Source organism: Bombina bombina, chromosome 3 (genome assembly GCF_027579735.1).
Source record: "Bombina bombina isolate aBomBom1 chromosome 3, aBomBom1.pri, whole genome shotgun sequence".
Classification (NCBI taxonomy): domain Eukaryota; kingdom Metazoa; phylum Chordata; class Amphibia; order Anura; family Bombinatoridae; genus Bombina; species Bombina bombina.
The window spans coordinates 35,892,410-35,917,909 of record NC_069501.1 but is presented as its reverse complement, the minus strand read 5'-3'; the positions used below and the strand labels follow the sequence as shown (position 1 = coordinate 35,917,909).

The window sequence follows — 25,500 nt, the reverse complement described above, 5'->3', positions numbered from 1 at the left end:
AAAACTAAGAACATTTTACGCATGTTACAGAAGCATTAGTTATTTTGTTGTGAAGAGCTTATTTCCCAGCAGCAATGCCTGAACCAGCAAGCCAGCGCCTAAGAAGGGCTCCAAGAAAACCGTAACAAGTATCATTTCATAAAGAGTTAACTCTTTTTTTTCAGCTTTTAGAAACTATTGCCTAAATACACATTTGCTGGCCTCAGCTCTAAGTTTAGGGATAACCAATCCCATTGTCTAATCACCTCTGGAGCCAGACTGCTAATTGATAAGATGAACTTGTAAACTTGTTATCTTAAGTACTGTAATCCTATTGTGGCCTGTCAAAGGACAGTGCTCTCTATCTAAATGTGTGATGGGGGATTTTGTGCTTCCCCCCCTCTCCCCCTGGGAGTGCCCTGTGTGCATGTAACCTTAATAAAAAGCAGGCTGGGCATCCCAGTCCTGAGTTCTTGTTTGACCCTCAATTGCAGCGTTGACTCGTTTTGTGGGCAGAAGGGTATCCTAGCTGTACTGCAGCTAAGGGAGATTATTCTATATTTGCGAGACTCATATAGAATACTATGGAAAGCAGCTTCTCCCCTCTTTAGCAATAGGGATCCAGGCTACTAAGCGGTCCATCTCTCAGCGAGACTAAGGGTAACCGTAACATTTGGCTGCAGCGGCGGGATTTTCCTGGATTTCCTAGGAGAGGTACAGAACGGATGGAGAGCGCTTACGAAAAATTGAAGCGTACAACCCTAAAGGATTTACTTGAAAGCAGAGGGGGGTACGCCAGCAACCGGCCGAGGAGAGAGCTGATCGCAGAATTGACCGAACTGGATCAGAGCTTCACAATGGCGGAAACACCGACCACGATTAGGGACGAAAAAACCAGGATTGTTCGGGAAAGGCTCTCATTATACGGGCCGAACCCCTCCATGGAATTGGTACAGCAGTTGATGGCGGAGGCGGACGAGGATATATGAGAGACTCGAGCCCACGAACTCAACCTAGCGAACGCACACCGCAATGCTGAAGCCCCGCAGGTAATCATCCCTGTCGAAAATGCTGGGAGGCCCAAGATACCCTATGCGGCATTTCGACCCTTCCTAGAGAGCGAGACAGGGATTGATGAATATTTGGCGGACTTCGAAAGGCAATGTGCCCTGCACCAGATTCCCAACAGAGAGTGGCCCACGATATTGTCTGGGAAACTATCCGGGCGAGCCCTGGAAGCCTTTCGTACTCTGGGTGCTGAGGAAGTGACACAGTATGAGCTAGTTAAGGAGACACTGTTGCGACGGTACGCTGTAACTCCGGACACGTATCGCCGACAGTTTCGGGGCACGGAAAAGAAGCCTAACGATACCCATATGGAATGGGCGCACCGAATGCGGAGCGCGGCAAATCACTGGCTGAGCGGAAGTAAAGCGGTGACTGGGGAGGAAATTTTACAATTGTTTCTCTTAGAACATTTTTATAATGGCATGGAACAGCAAGGGAAGGAATGGCTGCGAGACAGGCGGCCTTCTACCTTAGAAGAAGCAGCCAAATTGGCCGATGAACATTATGACTCCCGTCTTCACGAACCCATGAACTACCGAGCTCCAGCACGGGTCGAACCCAGAGAGGTTTACCGTGCACCCCCTCGTGCTGAATTCCGAGCCCCGGTGCCCACAGGGCCCGTCCGACACTCAGGACCACCCAATAACAGCTCTGAGCGTCCCAGACCGACTTGCCACCGATGCAAGCAACCAGGGCATTTCATGGCTAGCTGCCCCCTTAATACGCACCAGACACCCAGGAATTACAATTACCCCTTTGGGTCCTATCGTCCGGCCCGGGCCCTCTGTGTTAACCAAGAGGCCCCTATGGAGGGATATGTGGGGCCGCTTCATGAGGCAGACCCTGTATATGCTGCCTCAGATAACCGCCAGCACCATCGGCAGAGGGTATGGCTCGAGGGGCGATCTACCGAGGGATTGCGAGACACAGGGGCTACTATCACGCTGGTACAGAGTCATTTGGTGCCAGAGCACAAGCGATCCGGACAGACTGTGGCCGTTAGAGTGGGGGGGGGGGATGTGTACAAAATTCCAACAGCTAAAGTGCATCTTGATTGGGGAGCGGGAAAGGGGGCTGTGAACGTGGGCCTAATGGATAATTTACCTGCCGAAGTACTACTGGGCAACGATTTGGGCCCCATGACTTCTGCCTATGCTCCAGTATGCAACAACGAGGCGGACCCAGTGACTACACGGGCCCAAGCCCGGACGGAGCGAGAGCTCTCACCAGTGCGGGAGACACAGGTAAGACCTACCCCGACCTTGCCTGACAGGTTAGGCCCCATACCCTGGGACACCCCAGATGCTTTCAAGGCAGAGTCTAAGACTGACCCGACCTTACAAAAGTACCGGGAACGAGCAGAGACCGGAGGGGGCGGGGCAAATAACGAAACATTCTTATGGGAAAAAGGGAAACTATACCGCTGGACAGAGAAAAGGGGACAGCGTAGGCGACAGCTGGTAGTGCCCCACAAATACCGTCAAGAAATCCTCAAAATAGGCCACGACATCCCCTTAGCAGGCCACCTAGCCGTTACCCGTACCCTACACCGCATTACTCACACGTTCTTTTGGCCAGGGGTGCACGCTGACGTTAGAACTTACTGTAACACCTGCGATGTGTGTCAACGAGTAGGAAGGCGAGGCGATCACCCTAAAGCCCAGCTAGTAAATATGCCCATTGTAGAGGAACCCTTCAGCCGGGTTGCTATTGACCTAGTGGGACCACTGACTACCCCTAGTCCCTCCGGTAAGCGATACATTCTTACCGTAGTGGACTACGCTACCAGGTACCCAGAGGCTGTCGCCCTATCCAACATACAAGCGGATACGGTAGCGAATGCACTAGTACAGGTGTTCTCCCGGGTAGGATTTCCAAAAGAAATCCTATCCGACCGAGGCACCCAATTTACGGCTGAATTGACCCAACAACTCTGGCAGGTTTGCAAAATTAAGTCCCTCCTGAGCTCCCCATACCACCCCCAGACGAACGGGCTGTGTGAGAGGTTCAATGGGACCCTCAAGCAAATGCTCAAGACGTTCACTCAGGAATACAGAGACTGGGAACGCTTCCTGCCGCACCTCCTATTTGCTTATCGGGAGGTGCCCCAGGAAACGACAGGGTTCTCTCCCTTCGAGTTGCTCTACGGAAGAAAGGTACGGGGACCCCTAAACCTGATCCGGGAGCACTGGGAGGGAGAGATGGAGGCTGACGGTGTCCCCATTGTGCCATATGTGCTGGAACTCAGGGACCGAATGGAGCAATTAGCCAAATCCGTGCGGGCTAATCTCCAGTTGGCCCAGAGAAGACAGAAAGTATGGTACGATCGGGGGGCCCGAAAGAGAATCTTCACCATAGGACAAAAGGTGTTAGTACTTAAGCCGGTGAAGACAGACAAATTGCAGGCGTCCTGGCAGGGTCCCTACCAGATCGTAGAGAAAAGGGGAGACACCACTGATGTGATAGCTAGCTGCCACGACAACAATCTTAGAAAGACATTCCATGTAAACATGCTCAAGGAATATTTTGAGCGACCAGAGAACGTGACGGCCGTATGTTGTTCCCGACAGTTTACCCATTCCAGACCTATTAGAAAAGAGCCTCCCCACAGGTATAGTGGCGCAGGTTCAGATAGGGGACCGACTTAGCCCCACTGAAAGGGAGCAGCTCAACCAACTCCTCCAGTCCAAACACCTCACCTTCTCCCCGAAGCCAGGGTACACTACTTTAACCACCCACCAGGTAGATACTCCGGGACAAGCTCCCTTGCGCCAGGCTCCGTACCGAATCCCCGAAGCAGTTAGGACAAGAATGAAGAAGGAGATCGATGAGATGCTCCAGCTCAGGGTAATTGAGCCCTCCGATAGTCCCTGGGCCTCCCCAGTTGTCTTGGTGCCCAAGAAAGATGGGACCACCCGGTTCTGCGTAGACTATCGGAGGCTCAATGAAAATACTGTGACGGACGCTTACCCTATGCCCAGGGTAGACGAGCTACTCGATCGTATAGCCAGGGGAAATTACCTGACCACTATTGACCTCTGCAAAGGTTACTGGCAGATTCCCCTGGCCCCGGAGGCTATCCCCAAGTCGGCATTCGTCACCCCATTCGGCTTATATCAGTTTAGGGTAATGCCGTTTGGGATGAAGAATGCCCCAGCTACATTCCAGCGCTTGGTGGATAGGCTCCTGGATGGCTTCCAGAGTTTTGCTTGCGCCTACCTGGATGACATAGCGATCCACAGTGAGTCCTGGGAGGACCACTTAGCTCATGTGGGAATGGTTCTGGATCAGATCCGGGCTGCTGGCCTGACTCTGAAGCCAGAAAAATGCCACTTTGGGATGGCCGAGGTACAGTACCTGGGTCACCGGGTGGGGTGTGGAAAGCAGCGACCAGAGCCGGCCAAAATAGAAGCTGTCGCCAATTGGCCCACCCCCATCACTAAGACTCAGGTCCTAGCCTTCCTGGGCACGGCAGGGTACTATAGACGGTTCGTACCAGACTACAGCACACTTGCCAAACCCCTGACTGACTTGACCAAGAAGAACTTACCTCGACAGATCCTGTGGTCTCCCCATTGTGAAACGGCTTTCCAGGCTCTCAAAAATGCTCTAATTAACGCTCCTGTCTTTGCGGCCCCAGCCCTTAACAAACGTTTTATCGTCCATACAGATGCTTCCATGTTCGGGCTGGGAGCCGTCCTCAGCCAAGTAGGCGAAGATGGAGGGGAGCATCCAGTTGCCTACATCAGCCGGAAGCTCCTGCCCCGCGAAGTCAGCTATGCAGTGGTCGAAAAGGAGTGTTTGGCTTTGGTGTGGGCATTAAAGAAATTGACTCCCTATTTATATGGTCAGGAGTTCACTCTGGTCACCGACCATAACCCGTTGGTGTGGCTGAACCGGGTCTCTGGAGATAACGGCAGGCTATTACGTTGGAGCTTATCGTTGCAACCCTTCAATTTCACCATTACTTACAGACCTGGGAAACAGAATGGCAACGCCGACGGGTTGTCCAGACAAACCGACCTCAGCCCCGCATAACCAGCGGTCTGGACAGCCTTAGTCTGCCCCGAAAAGGGGTCAGACTGTGTCTGCCAGAGTGTTCCACAGAAAGGGAGCACTGTTACAGAAGCATTAGTTATTTTGTTGTGAAGAGCTTATTTCCCAGCAGCAATGCCTGAACCAGCAAGCCAGCGCCTAAGAAGGGCTCCAAGAAAACCGTAACAAGTATCATTTCATAAAGAGTTAACTCTTTTTTTTCAGCTTTTAGAAACTATTGCCTAAATACACATTTGCTGGCCTCAGCTCTAAGTTTAGGGATAACCAATCCCATTGTCTAATCACCTCTGGAGCCAGACTGCTAATTGATAAGATGAACTTGTAAACTTGTTATCTTAAGTACTGTAATCCTATTGTGGCCTGTCAAAGGACAGTGCTCTCTATCTAAATGTGTGATGGGGGATTTTGTGCTTCCCCCCCTCTCCCCCTGGGAGTGCCCTGTGTGCATGTAACCTTAATAAAAAGCAGGCTGGGCATCCCAGTCCTGAGTTCTTGTTTGACCCTCAATTGCAGCGTTGACTCGTTTTGTGGGCAGAAGGGTATCCTAGCTGTACTGCAGCTAAGGGAGATTATTGTATATTTGCGAGACTCATATAGAATACTATGGAAAGCAGCTTCTCCCCTCTTTAGCAATAGGGATCCAGGCTACTAAGCGGTCCATCTCTCAGCGAGACTAAGGGTAACCGTAACAACGCATGCTACAGAATACCCATAAAGGTAAATTCTATACATGGAAAGACATGAAAATGTGGTCCTGTCTACATGTAAAATACCACCAAATTGAGGCAAATACCAGGGATTAAACCGTAGAATTTGATACTATCCCTAGGATAAAAAACTCTAAACTAGAGGATTGTATCACATCTGTGGGACATCAGAGAATCAATTAAGATAACCTATTCTTTCCTGAAATAAAAGATATCTGTAGCAGTAAACTACATAGACTGCCACAAGATAGCAGCAAAGGATAAGAAATCCCTTATACACTTAAAATGTCTCTGAAAAGGGTAGAAAAATAGTAATCGCACCTTACAAGTATTTTAGCAGATCAATGCTAATACCATGGCTTAAAATGCCCAGAGGAGAAGAGGTAATATAAGCAAAACCTAAGGCTTATATTCACATCCAGAATATACCCTGAAAACAGAAAGGGTGCTCAAAACTTTTAGATAATATGCACACATATTAAAGGGACACTGAACCCAAATTTTTTCTTTCATGATTCAGATAGAGCAGCAATTTTAAGCAACTTTCTAATTTACTCCTATTATTAAATTGTCTTCATTCTCTTGCTATCTTTATTTGAAAATCATGTTGTAAATCTTAGCAGCCATCCCATTTTAGGTTTAGCACCATGGATAGCGCGTGCTTATTGGAGGGTAACATTTACCCACCAATAAGCAAGCATAACCCAGGTTCTCAACCAAAAATGGGCCGGCTCCTATGCATCACATTCCTGCTTTTTAAAGAAAGATAGCAAGAGAACGAAGAAAAATTTATAATAGGAGTAAATTCGAAATTTGCTTTAAATTGCATGCTCTATCTGAATCATTAAAGAGAAAATGTGCGTTTAGTGTCCCTTTAAATAAATGACAAGTAAGCCAACATAATGGAGAAAATGCTAAGTAGCATAAACCAAATATAAGGAAAGGTCTCTTTCCACATAACCTGAGTATGAGATCACATTTAGAAGGAAAAAATACTTCCCGGGATGCTCCTAAATAAAAGGGATTGAGCCGAAGCTGTATTTTCCAAATCCCATCGGCACACTCATAATAATTTAGAATAGGCTATTGAAAGTTCATATAAGAAAGCCACAACAAGCAATCACCTATGACACTTAAGCTTTTGTACTTCACAAAAAGCAGCGCCAAAAGGAAGCGGGTCCCAAAATATAAGCACCCTACAGTCTGTGGCGCGAAAACAATAGAGCCCCGTATCACATCAATTACATCCCCTTCTCTGTATGGCGTTGCACACATGCTGCAGAGTGCCCAAGCTTTCATGGCTGAACAAGGACTATGAAATAAAGTCCGCCTACAGCCAAAAATGTACTCCTAAAATCTTACTAATGCTAGTAGAATATCTGAGTAAGATAGAGAAGAAAGAACCATTCATCAAAATGGTGGCTCTATCTATTTCCTCTGACTCGACAAGTCTAAAAAACGGCAAACTGCGGAATGCCAGTATCTGTCCCTTAAAAACGCAAGCCGTTATACCACCGCAATTGCGATACATAAATGAAGGGGACTGAGAGATAATAGCCTGCCCGCGACTATCTGTGTAGAATAGTACCTACGCAGCTGAGGAAAAACGTTAGCCATTATAGCCTACGCAGTTAGAGGAGAAACAAGCGTGCATACCAATACTGAGACCCAGTAAAGAAAAAAACACCTTAATAACCGTAAAAACGGAATATGCAGGGATATAAAAGCGAGGGACAATATCACACACCATATGATACCCAGTCCCAACACATCATAAAGCCTGGGTCTATCCTGTACTTTAGCTCGGCAATGGGGGTGGCAAAAAAAACCCTGTCTCAGTTAACTGCTCAGCCACAAATATCAAAAACTATGCGGATATATAAGAAATTATATACATACACCTCCTGAGGGTGGCAGGTCCCACTAGGTTCCTGATCTTCCCAAGCCTCCTGAATGTTTAAATATAACAGAAAAGACTTAACCTCCAGGGAACCTCTGCTGTTGAGCAGTTACAGCAGCTGCAGGTTTGATAGCCTCATTCAACCGCTAACAGAGACCTGAAGAGAAAGAAAGAACAGAGTAACCAACCCTGGCTTTCTATGAAGGGGTAGCAATAATGTTAGAAATAAAGCAAGGACAACCTCGCCACTTTCTAACAGCTAATAGCCACCATTACTATTACTAAAGTGATTGACATGGACGCATCATAGCCCCTAATCCTTTTTTTTTTTTTTTTTTTTATTTATTCTTTTTTATTTGTGCCAGTAAGCGAAAAAATAAACAAAATACAATACGTTTGGATATGAAACTGCACCACGCAGGGTGCAAAATATGCATAAAAAAAATACAACGATTGAATTGCACCATTCACAGTATATAGAGATGTCAAAATAACAAAAAACAAAAAGTAAGACTCTTTTGCTTCTTTTGCGTATATGTATCATGTATAAACAAACGATTCTTCTGTCCCTGGCAGTTCATTTTAACATAGACTTGAAAACACACTACACACTCATACAACATAAAAAAAAAAAGGGAAGAGGAAAAAAAAAGAAAAAAAAAAAAAAAAAAAAAAAGAAAAAAGAACTTATATCTCTCACGAGTTGAGACTGCCCCTCTTCCTTCCACTGTAGATCTCCTGACGTGTCAACTGTCTACCGACTCTGGTTCCTACCCTGGCCTCTTCTACCCCACCACTTGTTCTATCTATAATTCATAACCCACTCTGCAGGAAAATCTCCCAGCAATACCAAATCAGAAAAACAATCAGTACTTAAGAAAGGAGATAGAATTGCCTTTTGCACATCTTCAGGATACATTTTAACTACAGGTAACCATCCCAGTAGAAATCTTTTGCATTCTTTTTCGCTTGCGTCCCAAAGATTGAAAGATTCAAAAATAATTTGTAGCTGGATTTCTCTAATAAAAAATGAAAACCCTGGCATCTTTTTGGCTTTCCAGTTACTTAATATAAGTTGTCTCACAAGTATAATAATTGTATTTATAATTTTACTTGAAGGGACTGTCTTTTGGCTAGATCGAACTAGCAAAAATATATCCTCAACTTTGAATTGTATGTTTGTTGAATACGTTTTATTAATCCAAAAGATCACTTTCTTCCAAAATTGTTGAACTCTGGGGCAGTGCCAGAACATATGTAAAATATCCGCGTTCATATAGACGCATCGCGGGCAAAAGAAGTCTTGACCTATAAACATTTTAGCCATTTTCCAAGGTGTGCAATAATAATTATTAAGTAATTTGACATGGCCTTCTCTCCAGCTAGTTGGAATACGGCATTTGCTTAAAGATTCACAACTCTCTTTCAATGTAGCTTGATTTATATTTGGAATCTTAGATATCCATTTTGCACATAATTTCTCCATTAGAGAATCACTTTGTTTGGCAAGCATGATACTATATAATAATGAAATAGAGGGGGGCCTAACATGAGCAACGATCATAATTGCTTTAAACTCCGTCCATGCGACTGTCTCACCACGATTCCATCTCTTAGAGGATATATAATTATGCACTTGCAAATAGGAATAGAGATTATTACTTGAAAGGTCAAATCGAGCTTTCAAAATATCAAAAGGGATTATTTGTCGATCTTCCATAAAAAATTGCGAAACTAGCTTAAGATCTTTATTGAACCAATCTCTAAAAACCTGCTGGTTGTTTCCTGGAGGGAATTCGGGGTTGCCTATTAAAGGTAAATAGTCCGAAAAGGTGTAATCAATACCTATAAGAGAGCATATTTTTTGCCAGGCTAGAACTACATTGTTTATTGATATTAAACTTTTGACCTCATACGGAGTTTCTTTAGGATGAATATGTAATAAAGCTTTGAGGGAAAAGGGGAAGACCAAAGTATTTTCCAGTTCTAATGTTGCAAACCAGCTTGTTTCTATGAGCCAATCAAGCGCAATTTTGCCCAAGGCTGCAAGATTATAGAGCGCTATGTTAGGTAGGGCTAGCCCGGCTTCTTTACGAGGTTGCATCAGTTTTTCTATTGCAATTCGTGCTTTTTTCTTATTATGCCATATAAATTGTGAAAAACTCGAATTTAACTTACGTATATCTACTTTATATAGTTTCAAAGGAAGGTTTTGAAGAAGAAAGAGAAGCCGGGGAAAGATTATAGTCTTAATAAGGTTCACTCTCGCAGTCAGAGATAAAGGGAAGGCAGCCCAAAGTTTCAAGTCCGCGTAGATTTTTTGAAATAACGGGACGAAATTCAAACCGTACCATCTTGCCGGATTTCTGTGAAGATAAATTCCCAGATATTTAAGAGCATCCACCTCTTTAAATTCCAGACTATCTAAAGCATTCCTTGTTTTATATAGCCACATTATTTCACTTTTACTATAATTCACTTTATACCCGGAGAATGAACTAAAAAGATTTAGACAATCTATAACCGTTGGGATAGCCCTAGGTGTGTTATGAAGGAAGATTAGTAAATCATCTGCATATAGTAAAGTTTTAAGCACAGTCTGCCCAATGGAAATACCTTCTAATAAATTCCGTAGCCTTATAGCGAGAGGTTCTAATGCAAGATTAAACAATAAAGGAGATAAGGGACACCCTTGTCTAGTACCTTTTTTCAGTTTTATCCCTGAGGTGAGATTATTATTAATTAGAAGATAAGATATAGGACACTGATATATGTTACGGATGAACCGAACAAACTCATTTTTAAACCCAAATTTTCCGAGAGTCTCAAATAGATATTCCCATTCTATAGAGTCAAACGCCTTTACCGCGTCGAGGGTTAAGAGTGCACAATCATATAAGAAATGTCTATCTGAGTTTTGGCGAGTATTCCAAATATAATCTATTAAGGTTGTCAGTTTCCGTATATTTTTAGAAACATTTCTAAAAGCCATAAACCCTGATTGATCTGGGTGTATCACTTCATTAAGGCATAGCATTAATCTGGCTGCTAGGATAGAGGATAAAATCTTATAGTCCGCATTAAGTACGGAGATTGGTCTATAAGACCCTGGATCTTCGGGGTCTTTTCCTTTTTTAAGAATCAGGGAAATGTTAGCGGCCGCAAAATATTCTGAAGGTATCTTCCCGTTTCTGTAATAATTATTGAACAATTTTACTAGAGTGGGTTTAATTTCTTCTGCAAGTATTTTATAATACTCTGCCGGCAGGCAATCCGGCCCTGCAGCTTTATTCAATTTTGCCTTATCAATTGCTTCTGCTATCTCATTTTCTGAAATAGGGGCATTAAGCTTTTCCACTAGATCTTGTGAAACTCTCGGAATTTTTATTTGAGACCAAAATTTATCCTGGTTCTGCGTATGATTAGTACTCTGCGTGTATAGTTTTTGATAATACACAAACAACGTTTTATTGATATCAGATATTTCTGTATGTCTGTTATCCTGATCCCTAATTGCTAAAATATAATTTTTTTTCTTTCTCCCTTTGACTAATTTAGCTAAAAATTTTGCTGAATAACCAAAATGTCCCTTGTATCGCAGATTTAGTTTTCTCTCCTCTTCTAAGGATTTTTGTCTAAAGAAAACATCTCGTTCCTGTCTAGCACTAAAATATTTTTTCCACAACGCAGAATTTGGCTCTCTAATATATTTCTGATAACTATTCTTGACCTGTTTAGCGAGTTGGATTTCTCTCCTTTTATCTTTGCGATTTCTTTTACACATATAAGCCTTAATTTCTCCCCTTAAATACGCCATGGAGGCTTCCCAAAACGTCTCAATTTTCTGAAAATATGCTATATTGAAAGTGCAATAATCTTTCCATTTCTGTTTTAACCAGAGATTAAATCTGATATTCTTATGCATATATCGTGGGAATATAATGGTTAGATTTCTATTCGCCTGATTCTCTAAGGATTGAAACGATAATGACACAATCGCATGGTCGGAAATCGCTATATCGCCTATTGAGGGCTTGACCTTCTGTAAAGATAGGATCTCTGAAACTAGTAAATAATCTATTCTCGAAAATGTTCTGTACTTTTTAGATTCGCAGGTAAATACACGCAAATCTGGATTTTGGAGTCTCCATACATCAATTAATTTCAACTGGTGGCAAAATTTTCTCATATATTTAGCTTGACTGTTATATACTGCTATGTTTTTTTTTGAAAATCTATCTAGTTCAGGGCAAAACGAGTGATTAAAATCACCACCTATCACGAGGTTATCAGATATAAATGGCAGTAACTTGCTCTTTAACTTTTCCCAAAAATCTTTAGAGAAATTATTCGGCGCATAAATGTTGCAAAAGACAAATCTTCTCCCTTCTATCCGTACTTGTAACAGGATATACCTAGCCCCCTGATCTACTTCCATCTGTATAATCTGATATGATAGATTTTTATTAAACAATATTGCCACCCCTAATTTTCTGCCTCTACATGGAGTGGCAAAAACCTCACCTATCCAATTGCACTTCAGTTTGGGGATTTCTATATCTTTTAAATAAGTTTCCTGTATAAATGCTACACTTGGTTCCAGCGCACCTAGTTTTTTAATTATCATCTTGCGTTTTATTGGATTAGTGATACCCCCCACATTCCAAGATAAAATCTTAAGGTTCCCTAATTCTTCAATCATGGTACACTAATATACAAGATTATGAGCTGCTTGCGATTCCACCTATCTCTGTCTTTCCTAATATTTCCTATTACCAGATCTAATTTCTGATACTCCAGCTTTTATCCAAAAGCATGATACTGTAGTCCCTAATTTATACATGGACCCCAACAAATACCAATATAATGACAAGATCCATATACATAATCACCTTCAGAAGATATTTCAGTCCACTTTATCAACATTTTCCACAAAGATAAGGCCCTGAGAGAGGAGAGAAAAAGAAGAGAAAAAAAAAAGGGGGAAACCCAAGCCCAATAATAAAAAATTAAAATCCAAAACTTCACATTCACAACACTCATACCCATTCCTGAAAATTAAATACTCTAATGTGAGAGAACCTATCTCCCATGATTATTATTTGGAATCACTGTATTCTCTCGCTTTAGCAGGTTCACTAAACGTAATCTTATTACCATTGTCGTCTACTATAATTTTGGCGGGGTAAATTAAACGAGCTTTTAAACCCTTATTTATCATAGCCGTGCAGATAGGGGACATAGTTTTCCTTTTTTGAACTGTTTCGTTAGAGAAATCTTGAAATAGCATGATTTTTTATCATTTATGGTAAAAGTATCAAATTTCCTGTAAAGCCTCAATATCTCAACTTTATCCTGATACTTAAGTAATTTAAATATACATGTCCTATTTCTAGCTAGGCCATTAACACCAATTCTTTTTGGTCCTATCCTATGTGCCCTTTCCACGGACAAGGGTAGAGCTTGCGGGGGAAACCCTAAAGCCTGGGGTAGTGTTTGGGAGGTAAATTCAATCAAGTTATCAAATTCAGCTGATTCGGGGATACCTACAATTCTTATTTTATTACGCCTGGAGCGATCTTCTTGATCCTCCAGGCGAGCTTCCATGCTATGGATCATGGACTGTTGCTTAGAGAGGGTATTTTCTTGTTGGTTAACCATATCCTCTAAAGAAGCTATTCTATCCTCTGCTTCCGTCATCCTAGTGGCGAATTGTTTAACTTCCTGATTTAGAGTGTTGAGTTCACTAGAGATTCCACTTAACTCTTTTTTAATTATTTCAAATTGTGGTAAAAAAAGATTATTAATTTGTACTAATAATGGCTGATTATCGTTTGATATATTCAATATTTCACTGGAATCTGCACTTATGTTAACCCCCTTATAATTTTTTTTTTCTTTAGCTTTGGCAGGCATTTTAGAAAGTTGTTGTGAAAAATATCTATCTAAAGACATGCGAAATCAGTAGATGTGCAAAAATAGACAAACAAAAACAAATGGTGAAAAGACAAAAAAAATCTTATCTGATAATAATATATATTGTGGACGTGTAAATCACCTCTATCAATTGTGAAAAAAAACTCAAGTATTTGTTTCAGGGTATAAGAAAATCCTATAACTGTTGTGCTTACCTAAATTGGGTGTTTCAGACAGAAGAGAAACAATAAAAAACCCTTAAACTGTTTACAGTTATATTTGAAATATGTCCCCCCGTGAATTTTGGGAGATTTATATACAAAAGAAAAAAAACAAAAAAATAGTGAACAACCTGTATCAGTGCTTTAACAGTGCAAGAGGAGCCTGCTCAATAAATACTAATCCTGGGGTAAACCTGACTTATAGCAGTGAACACTAGGTTAGATAGTTACTGATATTAATATACAACCCATAAGCATAACATTGATTGAATATACATTTAGCATGTCAAACAACTGTTTTATCCCAACTTTTCCTTTTTGTAGCAGTAGCATATATCTATATTCCAGCTGTCTCTGAATTTACAAGAAGTAGCGAATGGCCCTTATGCAGGGTAGTTATTGATGTCAGACAAACAGTCCCTTCCTTGTCCTATCTTTCTTGCTTGCTTTTCACAGATTTTTCCTTCTCCTTTCCCTTTCCTCTCCCCTCTCCTTAGTAGGGAGACTTTTGACAAATAGTACAAGAGAATCAGGGTAGCGTCTCTCAGTTACATCAAAAAGACCAAAAGAACAGTCCCATCAAATAAAAAGAACACATACCAGTGTAGTTGGGGATCGCCTGTAGCACACACAGAGCAAAAGATGTTATACGATACCTCGACCCTATTCCGGTTTGCAGCTCAGGTTTCCAGAGTCCCTTGTCTTGAGCCTCTATATCTTTTAAAGGTTCTAGAGCAGGCTGCAATCGACTGATGCTATTGTTGTGTATTTAGTTCAGCTCCAACAGCCGACAGGTATGGACAGAGTAGCAATCACGGATCCCTCCGCGACCAGAACTCGCTCCACGGTCAGCCACCTCTCTGCTTCCGGAATCAATGACCCGTTACGCCCTACCAGGAGGGCACAGGTTTCTTCTCTCTTACTGCATCTCTGCTAGTACCATCAGGTAGGTGCCGGTAAGGGGAGGAATCGTAAAGTGCAGCTTTGTTATTTGAGCTAGTTAGTACTGCCGAGATTGCTTGTACAGGGGGTCCCCAGATCTCGTCACACACAAAGGTAGTAGCGTATCCGCATACGGGCTACGGCTGAGAGCTGCGGCAATTCCCACCGCAAGGGTGCCAACGGGGCTGTCGGGATAACAGCCAAAAGGCGGTCTCAGTCAGTGGAATAGTTCTTCTCCGACCCTCGGTACACGCCGAAGTTAGAACAGCGTGCAGGAGAGCGCCACTTCCGCCGGAAGCCTCAGAGCACTAGACCACCGCCCCTAATCCTTGCTTGCAGGGAAAAGTACCCATTAAAGGATTAAATATGTTCAGACACCATCTTCGCACAACCTCCATTGACAGAGGCAAAGAGAATGACTGGGGATTATGGGTAAGGGAAAATACACTTAACAGCTTTGCTGGGGTGCTCTTTGCCTCCTCCTGCTGGCCAGGAGTTGAATATCCCACTAGTAATTTGAATGACGTTGAGGACTCTCCATGTCATAGGAAAAAAAGAAAAATTTTAGGATTCATGACCCTTTAAATAAGAGTAAAACCGTTACATGTATATGAAATGGGCCTTGATCATTGTATAGTTATAGAGCAAATAATAATAATAAGACATTTTTACTAAATACGTTACAAGCCCAGATAAAAACATGTATGTAGGGCTTTGCTTCATTAGTTATTTCTTATTTTGCTGACAAAAGTAATTCTGTTTTCTTCTCAGGAGTGGTACCTTGGCACAAGTGATACCAGAGAGATGTCCAGCAACAGCACAATTCTACAGCAGCTCCTGTATACCTCACCCCACTGCGATGACTGGAATGAGTTTATGGAACAGGGACTATACCATCTCGCAGCTGTCATTCTCTTGTTGGCATTCATGGGTGGCAGCACCATCTTTGGCTGTATTTACATCTTTGTGCTTTTGTTTGCCGGCTTCCTGTGCACTGCTGTATGGGGCTGGTTGGCGGCGTGTGGGGTTGACATTTTCATATGGAATTTGCTTTTAATGGTTATCTGTGTGATGCAAGTTGCCCACCTCCTGTACCAGCTGCGGAAGGAGTCTTATGGAGAGGACTATGACACCCTTTACCGCACGCTGTACCAACCCCTGCAGGTGCCCTTGCCAGTCTTCAAGGAGATAGCTCACTGCAGCATGATGCAGGTGCAGACGCTGAGCAGAGACCAGAACTATGCATTGGAGGGGAAGACACCCATCGATCGCCTCTCCCTTCTCATCTCTGGCAGGTGGGTGATTAAGTCTGCCACTGCAGCTGTTCCCAGATGTTTAAAGGGACACAAAGCCCCAAATGTTTCTCTCATGATTCAGATAGAGAGATACTTTACTGCAAATGTAATATTTGTTGCAAAGAATACCTAGGTAGGTAGTGTGCACGTCTGGAGAACTAAATAGCAGCAGTTTAGCAAGAATGTGTTTGAGCACTAGATGGCAGCAGGGTGTAACATTGTTTAAAGCTTTGTTGCTGCTATATAGTGTTCTAGACACATGAACACTCCTGAGCCTACCAACCTGCTTTTTTTTAACAAAGAATACAAAAAGAACAAGGAAAATTTGATAACATAAGTAAATAGTAAACTTTCTTAAAATTGTATGCTCTATTTAAATACTTAATGAAAGAACAAATTGGTTTCATGTCCCTTTACAGGTGTGCCACAGGGCAAGGCTTATATATATGGCTGTTCACACCACAGGGCCGATTTATCATTAGTCTGGCGAACTTGATCCGCTGTAGCGTATCATGTCCGCCAGACATCGCTGAATGATGACAGCTAGCCGACAGCTAGTGAACTGCTTGTGTAATGCCGCCCCCTGCAGATTCTTGACCAATCGGCCACTAGCAGGGGGTGTCAGTCAACACGATCGTACATGATTGGGCGGATTGCAGACCGCAGCCTCAGAGGTAGCAGACCAGTTATGGAGCAGCGGTCTTAAGACCGCTTCTTCTTAACTGCTGTTTCCGGCGGAAGGCTCACGCGGAAACAGGGGCATCAGGGGCCTAAATTGGCCCCCACATATTAAAGGGATATAATCAGTGGCACTCCCAAACCTCAAACACACATGCTGCCCTGAATTTGCTGGGCAGTGCCTTGTTTACATGCCCAGTGCTCTACAGGTAGGAAGTAAGGCAGTAAAGGAGGGAGAAGAATGAAAAAAAAAAGTGGGAATAGGTTATAGAAGGTCCCAACCTGTACCCCTTGTACCTTGATATTTAGCTTTGTGTTTTTTTGTTTTTTATTGAAGCATGTACATTATATAGTACTTAACCAATTAATAAAGCTGCATACATGAACTCTAGAAATAATATACATTAAAGCTTATTAGAACATAACAATACAGAACAGTACAGTGTGCATCTACATTTTCAAAAGTCTATAAACACTCCAGGAAAAGAAATGTAATATTAATAGGATACAGCATTTATAAAAACTTAAAAACATAGATTATGATGGCAGATAAACCATAGGCCCAGCAAGTCTGCCCATTATTTCCTAAAACTGTAAACTTATCTCATTTATAGGATAGCCTTATGCTTATCCCAGGCATTAATTAGTACGTAAGATAGCCTTGTGCTTAGCCCAGGCATTAATTAGTATGTAGGATAGCCTTATGCTTATTCCAGGCATTAATTAGTATGTAAGATAGCCATAAGCTTATCCCAGGCATTAATTAGTACGTAAGATAGCCTTGTGCTTAGCCCAGGCATTAATTAGTACGTAGGATAGCCTTATGCTTATTCCAGGCATTAATTAGTATGTAGGATAGCCTTATGCTTATCCCAGGCATTAATTAGTATGTAAGATAGCCTTGTGCTTATCCCAGGCATTAATTAGTATGTAGGATAGCCTTATGCTTATCCCAGGCATTAATTAGTATGTAAGATAGCCTTATGCTTATCCCAGGCATTAATTAGTATGTAAGATAGCCTTGTGCTTATCCCAGGCATTAATTAGTACGTAGGATAGCCGTATGCTTATCCCAGGCATTAATTAGTACGTAGGATAGCTTTTTGCTTATCCCATGCATTAATTAGTATGTAGTATAGGCTTATGCTTATCCCAGGTATTAATTAGTACGTAGGATAGCTTTAGGCTTATCCCAGGCATTAATTAATATGTAAGATAGCCTTATGCTTATCCCAGGCAGTAATTAGTATGTAGGATAGCCTTATGCTTATCCCAGGCATTAATTAGTACGTAAGATAGCCTTGTGCTTAGCCCAGGCATTAATTAGTACGTAGGATAGCCTTATGCTTATTCCAGGCATTAATTAGTATGTAGGATAGCCTTATGCTTATCCCAGGCATTAATTAGTACGTAAGATAGCCTTGTGCTTATCCCAGGCATTAATTAGTACGTAGGATAGCCGTATGCTTATCCCAGGCATTAATTAGTACGTAGGATAGCTTTTTGCTTATCCCATGCATTAATTAGTATGTAGTATAGGCTTATGCTTATCCCAGGCATTAATTAGTACGTAGGATAGCTTTTTGCTTATCCCATGCATTAATTAGTATGTAGTATAGGCTTATGCTTATCCCAGGCATTAATTAGTACGTAGGATAGCCTTATGCTTATCCCAGGCATTAATTAGTATGTAGGATAGCCTTATGCTTATTCCAGGCATTAATTAGTATGTAGGATAGCCTTATGCTTATTCCAGGCATTAATTAGTATGTAAGATAGCCTTAAGCTTATCCCAGGCATTAATTAGTACGTAAGATAGCCTTGTGCTTAGCCCAGGCATTAATTAGTACGTAGGATAGCCTTATGCTTATCCCAGGCATTAATTAGTATGTAGGATAGCCTTATGCTTATCCCAGGCATTAATTAGTATGTAAGATAGCCTTGTGCTTATCCCAGGCATTAATTAGTATGTAGGATAGCCTTATGCTTATCCCAGGCATTAATTAGTATGTAAGATAGCCTTATGCTTATCCCAGGCATTAATTAGTATGTAAGATAGCCTTGTGCTTATCCCAGGCATTAATTAGTACGTAGGATAGCCGTATGCTTATCCCAGGCATTAATTAGTACGTAGGATAGCTTTTTGCTTATCCCATGCATTAATTAGTATGTAGTATAGGCTTATGCTTATCCCAGGTATTAATTAGTACGTAGGATAGCTTTAGGCTTATCCCAGGCATTAATTAATATGTAAGATAGCCTTATGCTTATCCCAGGCAGTAATTAGTATGTAGGATAGCCTTATGCTTATCCCAGGCATTAATTAGTACGTAAGATAGCCTTGTGCTTAGCCCAGGCATTAATTAGTACGTAGGATAGCCTTATGCTTATTCCAGGCATTAATTAGTATGTAGGATAGCCTTATGCTTATCCCAGGCATTAATTAGTACGTAAGATAGCCTTGTGCTTATCCCAGGCATTAATTAGTACGTAGGATAGCCGTATGCTTATCCCAGGCATTAATTAGTACGTAGGATAGCTTTTTGCTTATCCCATGCATTAATTAGTATGTAGTATAGGCTTATGCTTATCCCAGGTATTAATTAGTATGTAGGATAGCTTTAGGCTTATCCCAGGCATTAATTAATATGTAAGATAGCCTCATGCTTATCCCAGGCAGTAATTAGTATGTAGGGTAGCCTTATGCTTATCCCAGTCATTAATTAGTATGTAGGATAGCCTTATGCTTATCCCAGGCAGTAATTAGTATGTAGCGTAGCCTTATGCTTATCACAGTCATTAATTAGTATGTAGGATAGCCTTATGCTTATCCCAGGCATTAATTAGCATGTAGTATAGCCTTATGCTTATCACAGGCATTAAATTAGTATGTAGGATAGCTTTATGCTTATCCCAGGCATTAATTAGTATGTAGAAGAGCCTAATGCTTATCCCAGGCATTAATTAGTACGTAGGATAGCTTTTTGCTTATCCCATGCATTAATTAGTATGTAGTATAGGCTTATGCTTATCCCAGGTATTAATTAGTACGTAGGATAGCTTTAGGCTTATCCCAGGCATTAATTAGTATGTAAGATAGCCTTATGCTTATCCCAGTCATTAATTAGTATGTAGGATAGCCTTATGCTTATCCCAGGCAGTAATTAGTATGTAGCGTAGCCTTATGCTTATCACAGTCATTAATTAGTATGTAGGATAGCCTTATGCTTATCCCAGGCATTAATTAGCATGTAATATAGCCTTATGCTTATCACAGGCATTAATTAGTATGTAGGATAGCTTTATGCTTATCCCAGGCAGTAATTAGTATGTAGGATAGCCTTATGCTTATCCCAGGCATTAATTAGTATGTAGAAGAGCCTAATGCTTATCCCATGCAGTAATTAGTATGTAGCATAGCTTTATACCTACCCCAGGCATTTTTTTAGTATGAAGGATAGTCGTATGCTTATCCCAGGCATTAGTTATTATGTAGGATAGCCTTATGCTTATCCCAGGCATTAGTTAGTATTTAGGATAGCCTTATGCTTATCCCAGGCAGTAATTAGTATGCAGGATAGCCGTATGCTTATCCCAGGCAGTAATTAGCAGGTTGGATAGCCTTATGCTTATCCCAGGTATTAGTTACTATGTAGGATAGGCTTTTGCTTATCCCATGCAGTAATTAGAAGGTAGGATAGCATTATGCTTATCCCAGGCATTAGTTGGTATGTAGGATAGCCTTATGCTTATCCCAGGCAGTAATTAGTATGCAGGATAGCCTTATGCTTATCCCAGGCAGTAATTAGTATGTAGGATAGCCGTATGCTTATCCCAGGCAGTAATTAGCAGGTTGGATAGCCTTATGCTTATCCCAGGCATTAGTTACTACGTTGGATAGCCTTTTGCTTATCCCAGGCAGTAATTAGTATGTAGGATAGCCTTATGTTTATCCCTGGCATTAGTTAGTATGTAGGATAGCCTTATGCTTATCCCAGGAATTAGTTACTACGTAGGATAGACTAATGCTTATCCCAGGCATTAATTAGTACGTAGGCTAGCTGTTACGGTACCAACAGGATACCAAGGGTTAATACCAGATGAACGATGTCCTGAATATGGGATCAGCAACTCACAACCCAGCTAATTCCCCCCTCAAACATGAGACCAGGCTCCACATTGAAGGTTAAAACAGAATGCAATTTATTAAAGGCCATATGCCCAGTATTTATGCAGGTCTGACCCCAGTTGGGGGGTTGAAAGAATATTGTACATTAGATAGAGGGAAAACTCCCTTTGACATGATACAATAGAATTACATTACTTAAGCAGATAAACAATTTAGTCTTTCTTATCACTTAGGCGTCTGCTCTCTGGATGTGATTAAACAATGAATGTTTATCACTAAACTTAATTACAGTACACAATAGCTGATGCCAGCAACCCTGTCTTTAGAAAATAGCTTCTTAAAGCTGAACAAAGTTAACTCTTTCAGTACTGACAGAAGGGTCTGTCACACTAGCCTTATGCTTATCCCAGGCATTAGTTAGTACGTAGGATAGCCTTATGTTTAACCCAGGCATTAGTTACTACGTAGGATAGACTTATGCTTATCCCAGGCATTAATTAGTATGTAGAATAGCCTTATGCTTGTCCCAGGCATTAGTTAGTATGTAGGATAGCCTTATGCTTATCCCAGGCATTAGTTACTACATAGGATAGACTTATGCTTATCCCAGACATTAATTAGTACATAGGATAGCCTTATGCTTGTCCCAGGCATTAGTTAGTATGTAGGATAGCCTTATGCTTATCCCAGGCATTAATTAGTACATAGGATAGATTTAAGCTTATCCCAGGCATTAATTAGTACGTAGGATAGCCTTTTGCGTATCCCAGGCAATAATTAGTATGTAGGATATATTTATGCTTATCCCAGGCATTAAGTAGTACATAGGATAGCCTTATGCTTATTCCAGGCATTAGTTAGTACATAGGATAGCCTTATGCTTATCCCAGGCATTAATTAGTTTGTAGGATAGCCTTATGCTTATCCCAGGCATAAGTTAGTACTTAGGATAGCCGTATGCTTATCCCAGGCATTAGTTAGTACTTAGGATAGCCTTATGCTTGTCCCAGGGATTCTTAAAGTCCCCGACAGTGTTTGTCATCACCACCTCTTGTGAAAGTTTATTATTATGAATCAATCACCCTTTCTATAAAGAAGTGCTTTCTCAAATTACTCTCCTGAATATACTACTCTTTTGCTTAAAGGGACATGAAACCCAAATTTTTTCTTTCATGATTTAGAAAGAGAATGCAATTTTAAACAACTTTGTTGTTTAATTCTATCATCTAATTTGTTTTATTCTCTTGATATTATTTGCTTAAAAGCATATCTAGATAGGCTCAGTAGCTGCTGATTGGTTGCTGCACATATATGCCTCGTGTGATTGGCTCACCCATGTGCAATGCTATTTCTTCAACAAACAATATTAAAAAAAATTAAGAAAAATAGATAATAGACATATATTGGAATATTGTTTAAAATTGTATTCTCTATCTGAATCATGAAATAATTTTTTGGGTTTAGTGTCCCTTTAAGATCATGATCCCTTGCTCTTGAATTTTCCTTTTTATGTACAATACTCACTGGCTCAGTTTTACTAAGCCCTTAAATATATTTGAAAGTTGCTATCACCTCTTTCCCCTCTCTCCTCTAAACTATACATATTCAGGTCATTGAGTCTTTCCTGATAAATTTATTTAGATCAAGTAGATACAGTTTGTGAATTAGTTTGTTGTGTGGGACAGTGTCAAATACTTTGCTGAAATCTAGATATGCTAAGTCAACTGAGCCACCATGGTCTTATACTTTTGTTATATAATCAAAGAAGCCAATTAGATTAGTCTGAAGTTAAACCAACTGGCCTGTAGTTACCAGATTCTTACCTACTGCCCTTTTTTATGAAGAGGTACTACATTCACAATTATCCAATCATCTGGAACAGCTCCTGTTAATAATGACTGATTAAACAGATCCGTTAATGGAGCAGTCAGCACAGATCAATGTTCCTTTAAATGCCTTGGGGGAATATTATTATAGATATAGATGGCAGATAAAAACCATAGACATAGCAAATCTACCCATTATTTCCTAAAAGTGTAAACTTATCTAGTTCATAGGATAACCTTATGCTTATCCCAGGGGTTCTTAAAGTCCCCCGCATTGTTTGTCATCACCACCTCTTGTGGAAGTTTATTCCATGAATCAATCACCCTTTCTGTAAAGAAGCTTCCTCAAATTACTCCTGAATCTACTACCCTTTAGCTTGAGATCATGACCCCTAGTTCTTGAATTTCTCTTTTTATGTAAAATACTATACTTGAAAGCTGCTCATATCACCTCTTTCTCTTCTCTCCTCTAAGCTATACATATTCATTGAGTCTTTCCTGATAAGTTTATTTTTTAGACCATGTACCATTTAGCAGCCTCCTTTGAACAGATTCAAGTTTGTTAATATCCTTCTGAAGATATGGCCTCCAGAACTGCACACAATACTCAAGATGAGGCCTAACTAATGATCTATAAAGTGGCATAAGAACCTTACGGCTAGATCACGAGTTTTGTCGGTAAGGCTGTGCGGCTCTAACGCTCCTTTTTCTTCTAACGCTACCTTAAGCCAATGCTGGTATTACAGTTTTTTTTTAAACCTGGCGTTAGCCGCAAAAAGGTGAGCAGAATTTAGCTCCACATCTCACCTCAATACCAGCGTTGCTTACGGTAGCGGTAAGCTGGCTAAACGTGCTCGTGCACGATTTCCCCATAGGAAACAATGGGGCTGAGCTGGCTGGAAAAAATCCTAACACCTGCTAAAAAGCAGCGTCCAGCTTCTAACGCAGCCCCATTGTTTCCTATGGGGAAAGAAAAAATATGTCTGCACCTAACACCCTAACATGAACCCCGAGTCTAAACACCCCTAATCTTACACTTATTAACCCCTAATCTGCTGTCCCGACATCGTTGCCACCTGCTTTATATTATTAACCCCTAATCTGCCGCTCCGGACACCGCTGCCACCTACATTATAGTTATAAACCCCTAATCTGCTGCCCCCAACATCGCTGCCACCTACATTATAGTTATTAACCCCTAATCTGCCCCTCCCCCCCACGTCGCCGCAACTATATTAAATTAATTAACCCCTAATCTGTCGCCGCCACTATAATAAAGTTATTAACCCCTAAACCTAAGTCTAACCCTAACCCCCCCCCTAATTTATAATTTAAATACATCTAAATAAAATAACTACAATTAAATAAATAATTCCTATTTAAAACTAAATACTTACCTATAAAATAAACCCTAAGACAGCTACAATATAACTAATAGTTACATTGTAGATAGCTTAGGGTTTATTTTTATTTTACAGGCAACTTTGTATTTATTTTAACTAGGTACAATAGTTATTAAATAGTTATTAACTATCTAATAACTACCTAGCTAAAATAAGTACAAAATTACCTGTAAAATAAACCCTAACCTAAGTTACGACATCTAACACTACACTATCATTAAATGAATTACCTAAACTACCTACAATTAATTACAATTAAATTCAATAAACTAAATTATGAAAAAAAACAAACACTAAATTACAGAAAAAAATAAAAAATTACAAGAAGTTTAAACTAATTAACCTAATCTAAGCCCACTAATAAAATAAAAGGGGCTATTTGTAATTTAGTATAGGGTAGGGCATTTTATTATTTTGGGAGGCTTTTTTATTTTATTAGGGGGCTTAGATTAGGTGTAATTAGTTTAAACTTCTTGTAATTTTTTATTTTTTTCTGTAATTTAGTGTTTTTTCCCCCGTAATTTAGTTTATTGAATTTAATTGTAATTAATTTTAGGTAGTTTAGGTAATTTATTTAATGATAGTGTAGTGTAATTTTGTACTTATTTTAGCTAGGTAGTTATTAAATAGTTAATAACTATTTATAACTATTGTACCTAGTTAAAATAAATACAAAGTTGCCTGTAAAATAAAAATAAATCCTAAAATAGCTACAATGTAATTATTAGTTATATTGTAGCTAGCTTAGGGTTTATTTTACAGGTAAGTATTTAGTTTTAAATAGGAATAATTTATTTAATTTTGATAAATTAATTTAATTTAAATTATATTTAAGTTAGGGGGGTTAGGGTTAGGTTTATACTTAGGTTTAGGGGTTAATACCTTTAATATAGTAGCGGCGACGTTGGGGGTTAATAGGTGTCTGCGATGTTAGTGCAGGCAGATTAGAGGTTAATAAAATGTAACTAGTGTTTGCGAGGCAGGAGTGCGGCGGTTTAAGGGTTAATACATTTATTAAAGTGGCGGCGATGTCCGGTCGGCAGATTATAGGGGTTAATGATTGTAGGCAGGTGGCGGCGACGTTGGGGGCGGCAGATTAGGGGTTAATAAATATAATGTAGGTATCGGCGATGTTAGAGGCAGCAGATTAGGGGTTCATAGGTATAATGTAGGTGGCGGCGATGTCCGGTCGGCAGATTAGAGGTTAAAAAAATGTATTATAGTGTTTACGATGTGTGGGGGCCTCGGTTTAGGGGTTAATAGGTAGTTTATGGGTGTTAGTGTACTTTGTAGCACTTTAGTTAAGAGCTTTATGTTCCGGCATTAGCCCATAAAACTCTTAACTACTGACTTTTATATGTGGTAGGAGTCTGGACAGGA

General features: G+C 40.7%; 1 protein-coding gene across 4 annotated transcripts in view; it reads left to right on the top strand.

Annotated features, from left to right (window-relative positions):
• Nucleotides 1-25,500, top strand: part of POPDC2 (popeye domain containing 2) — a 182,937-nt gene that overhangs the window by 99,088 nt on the left and 58,349 nt on the right. For 2 of the 4 annotated variants that reach the window (XM_053705783.1, XM_053705782.1), the window contains 2 exons: nucleotides 8,444-8,640; nucleotides 15,561-16,084. In XM_053705783.1, coding sequence (XP_053561758.1) covers nucleotides 15,594-16,084 — 491 coding nt within the window. In that variant the 5' untranslated portion in view covers nucleotides 8,444-8,640; nucleotides 15,561-15,593. The remainder of the gene's footprint in view (nucleotides 1-8,443; nucleotides 8,641-15,560; nucleotides 16,085-25,500) is intronic. The other 2 variants (XM_053705784.1, XM_053705781.1) reach the window with 1 other exon arrangement.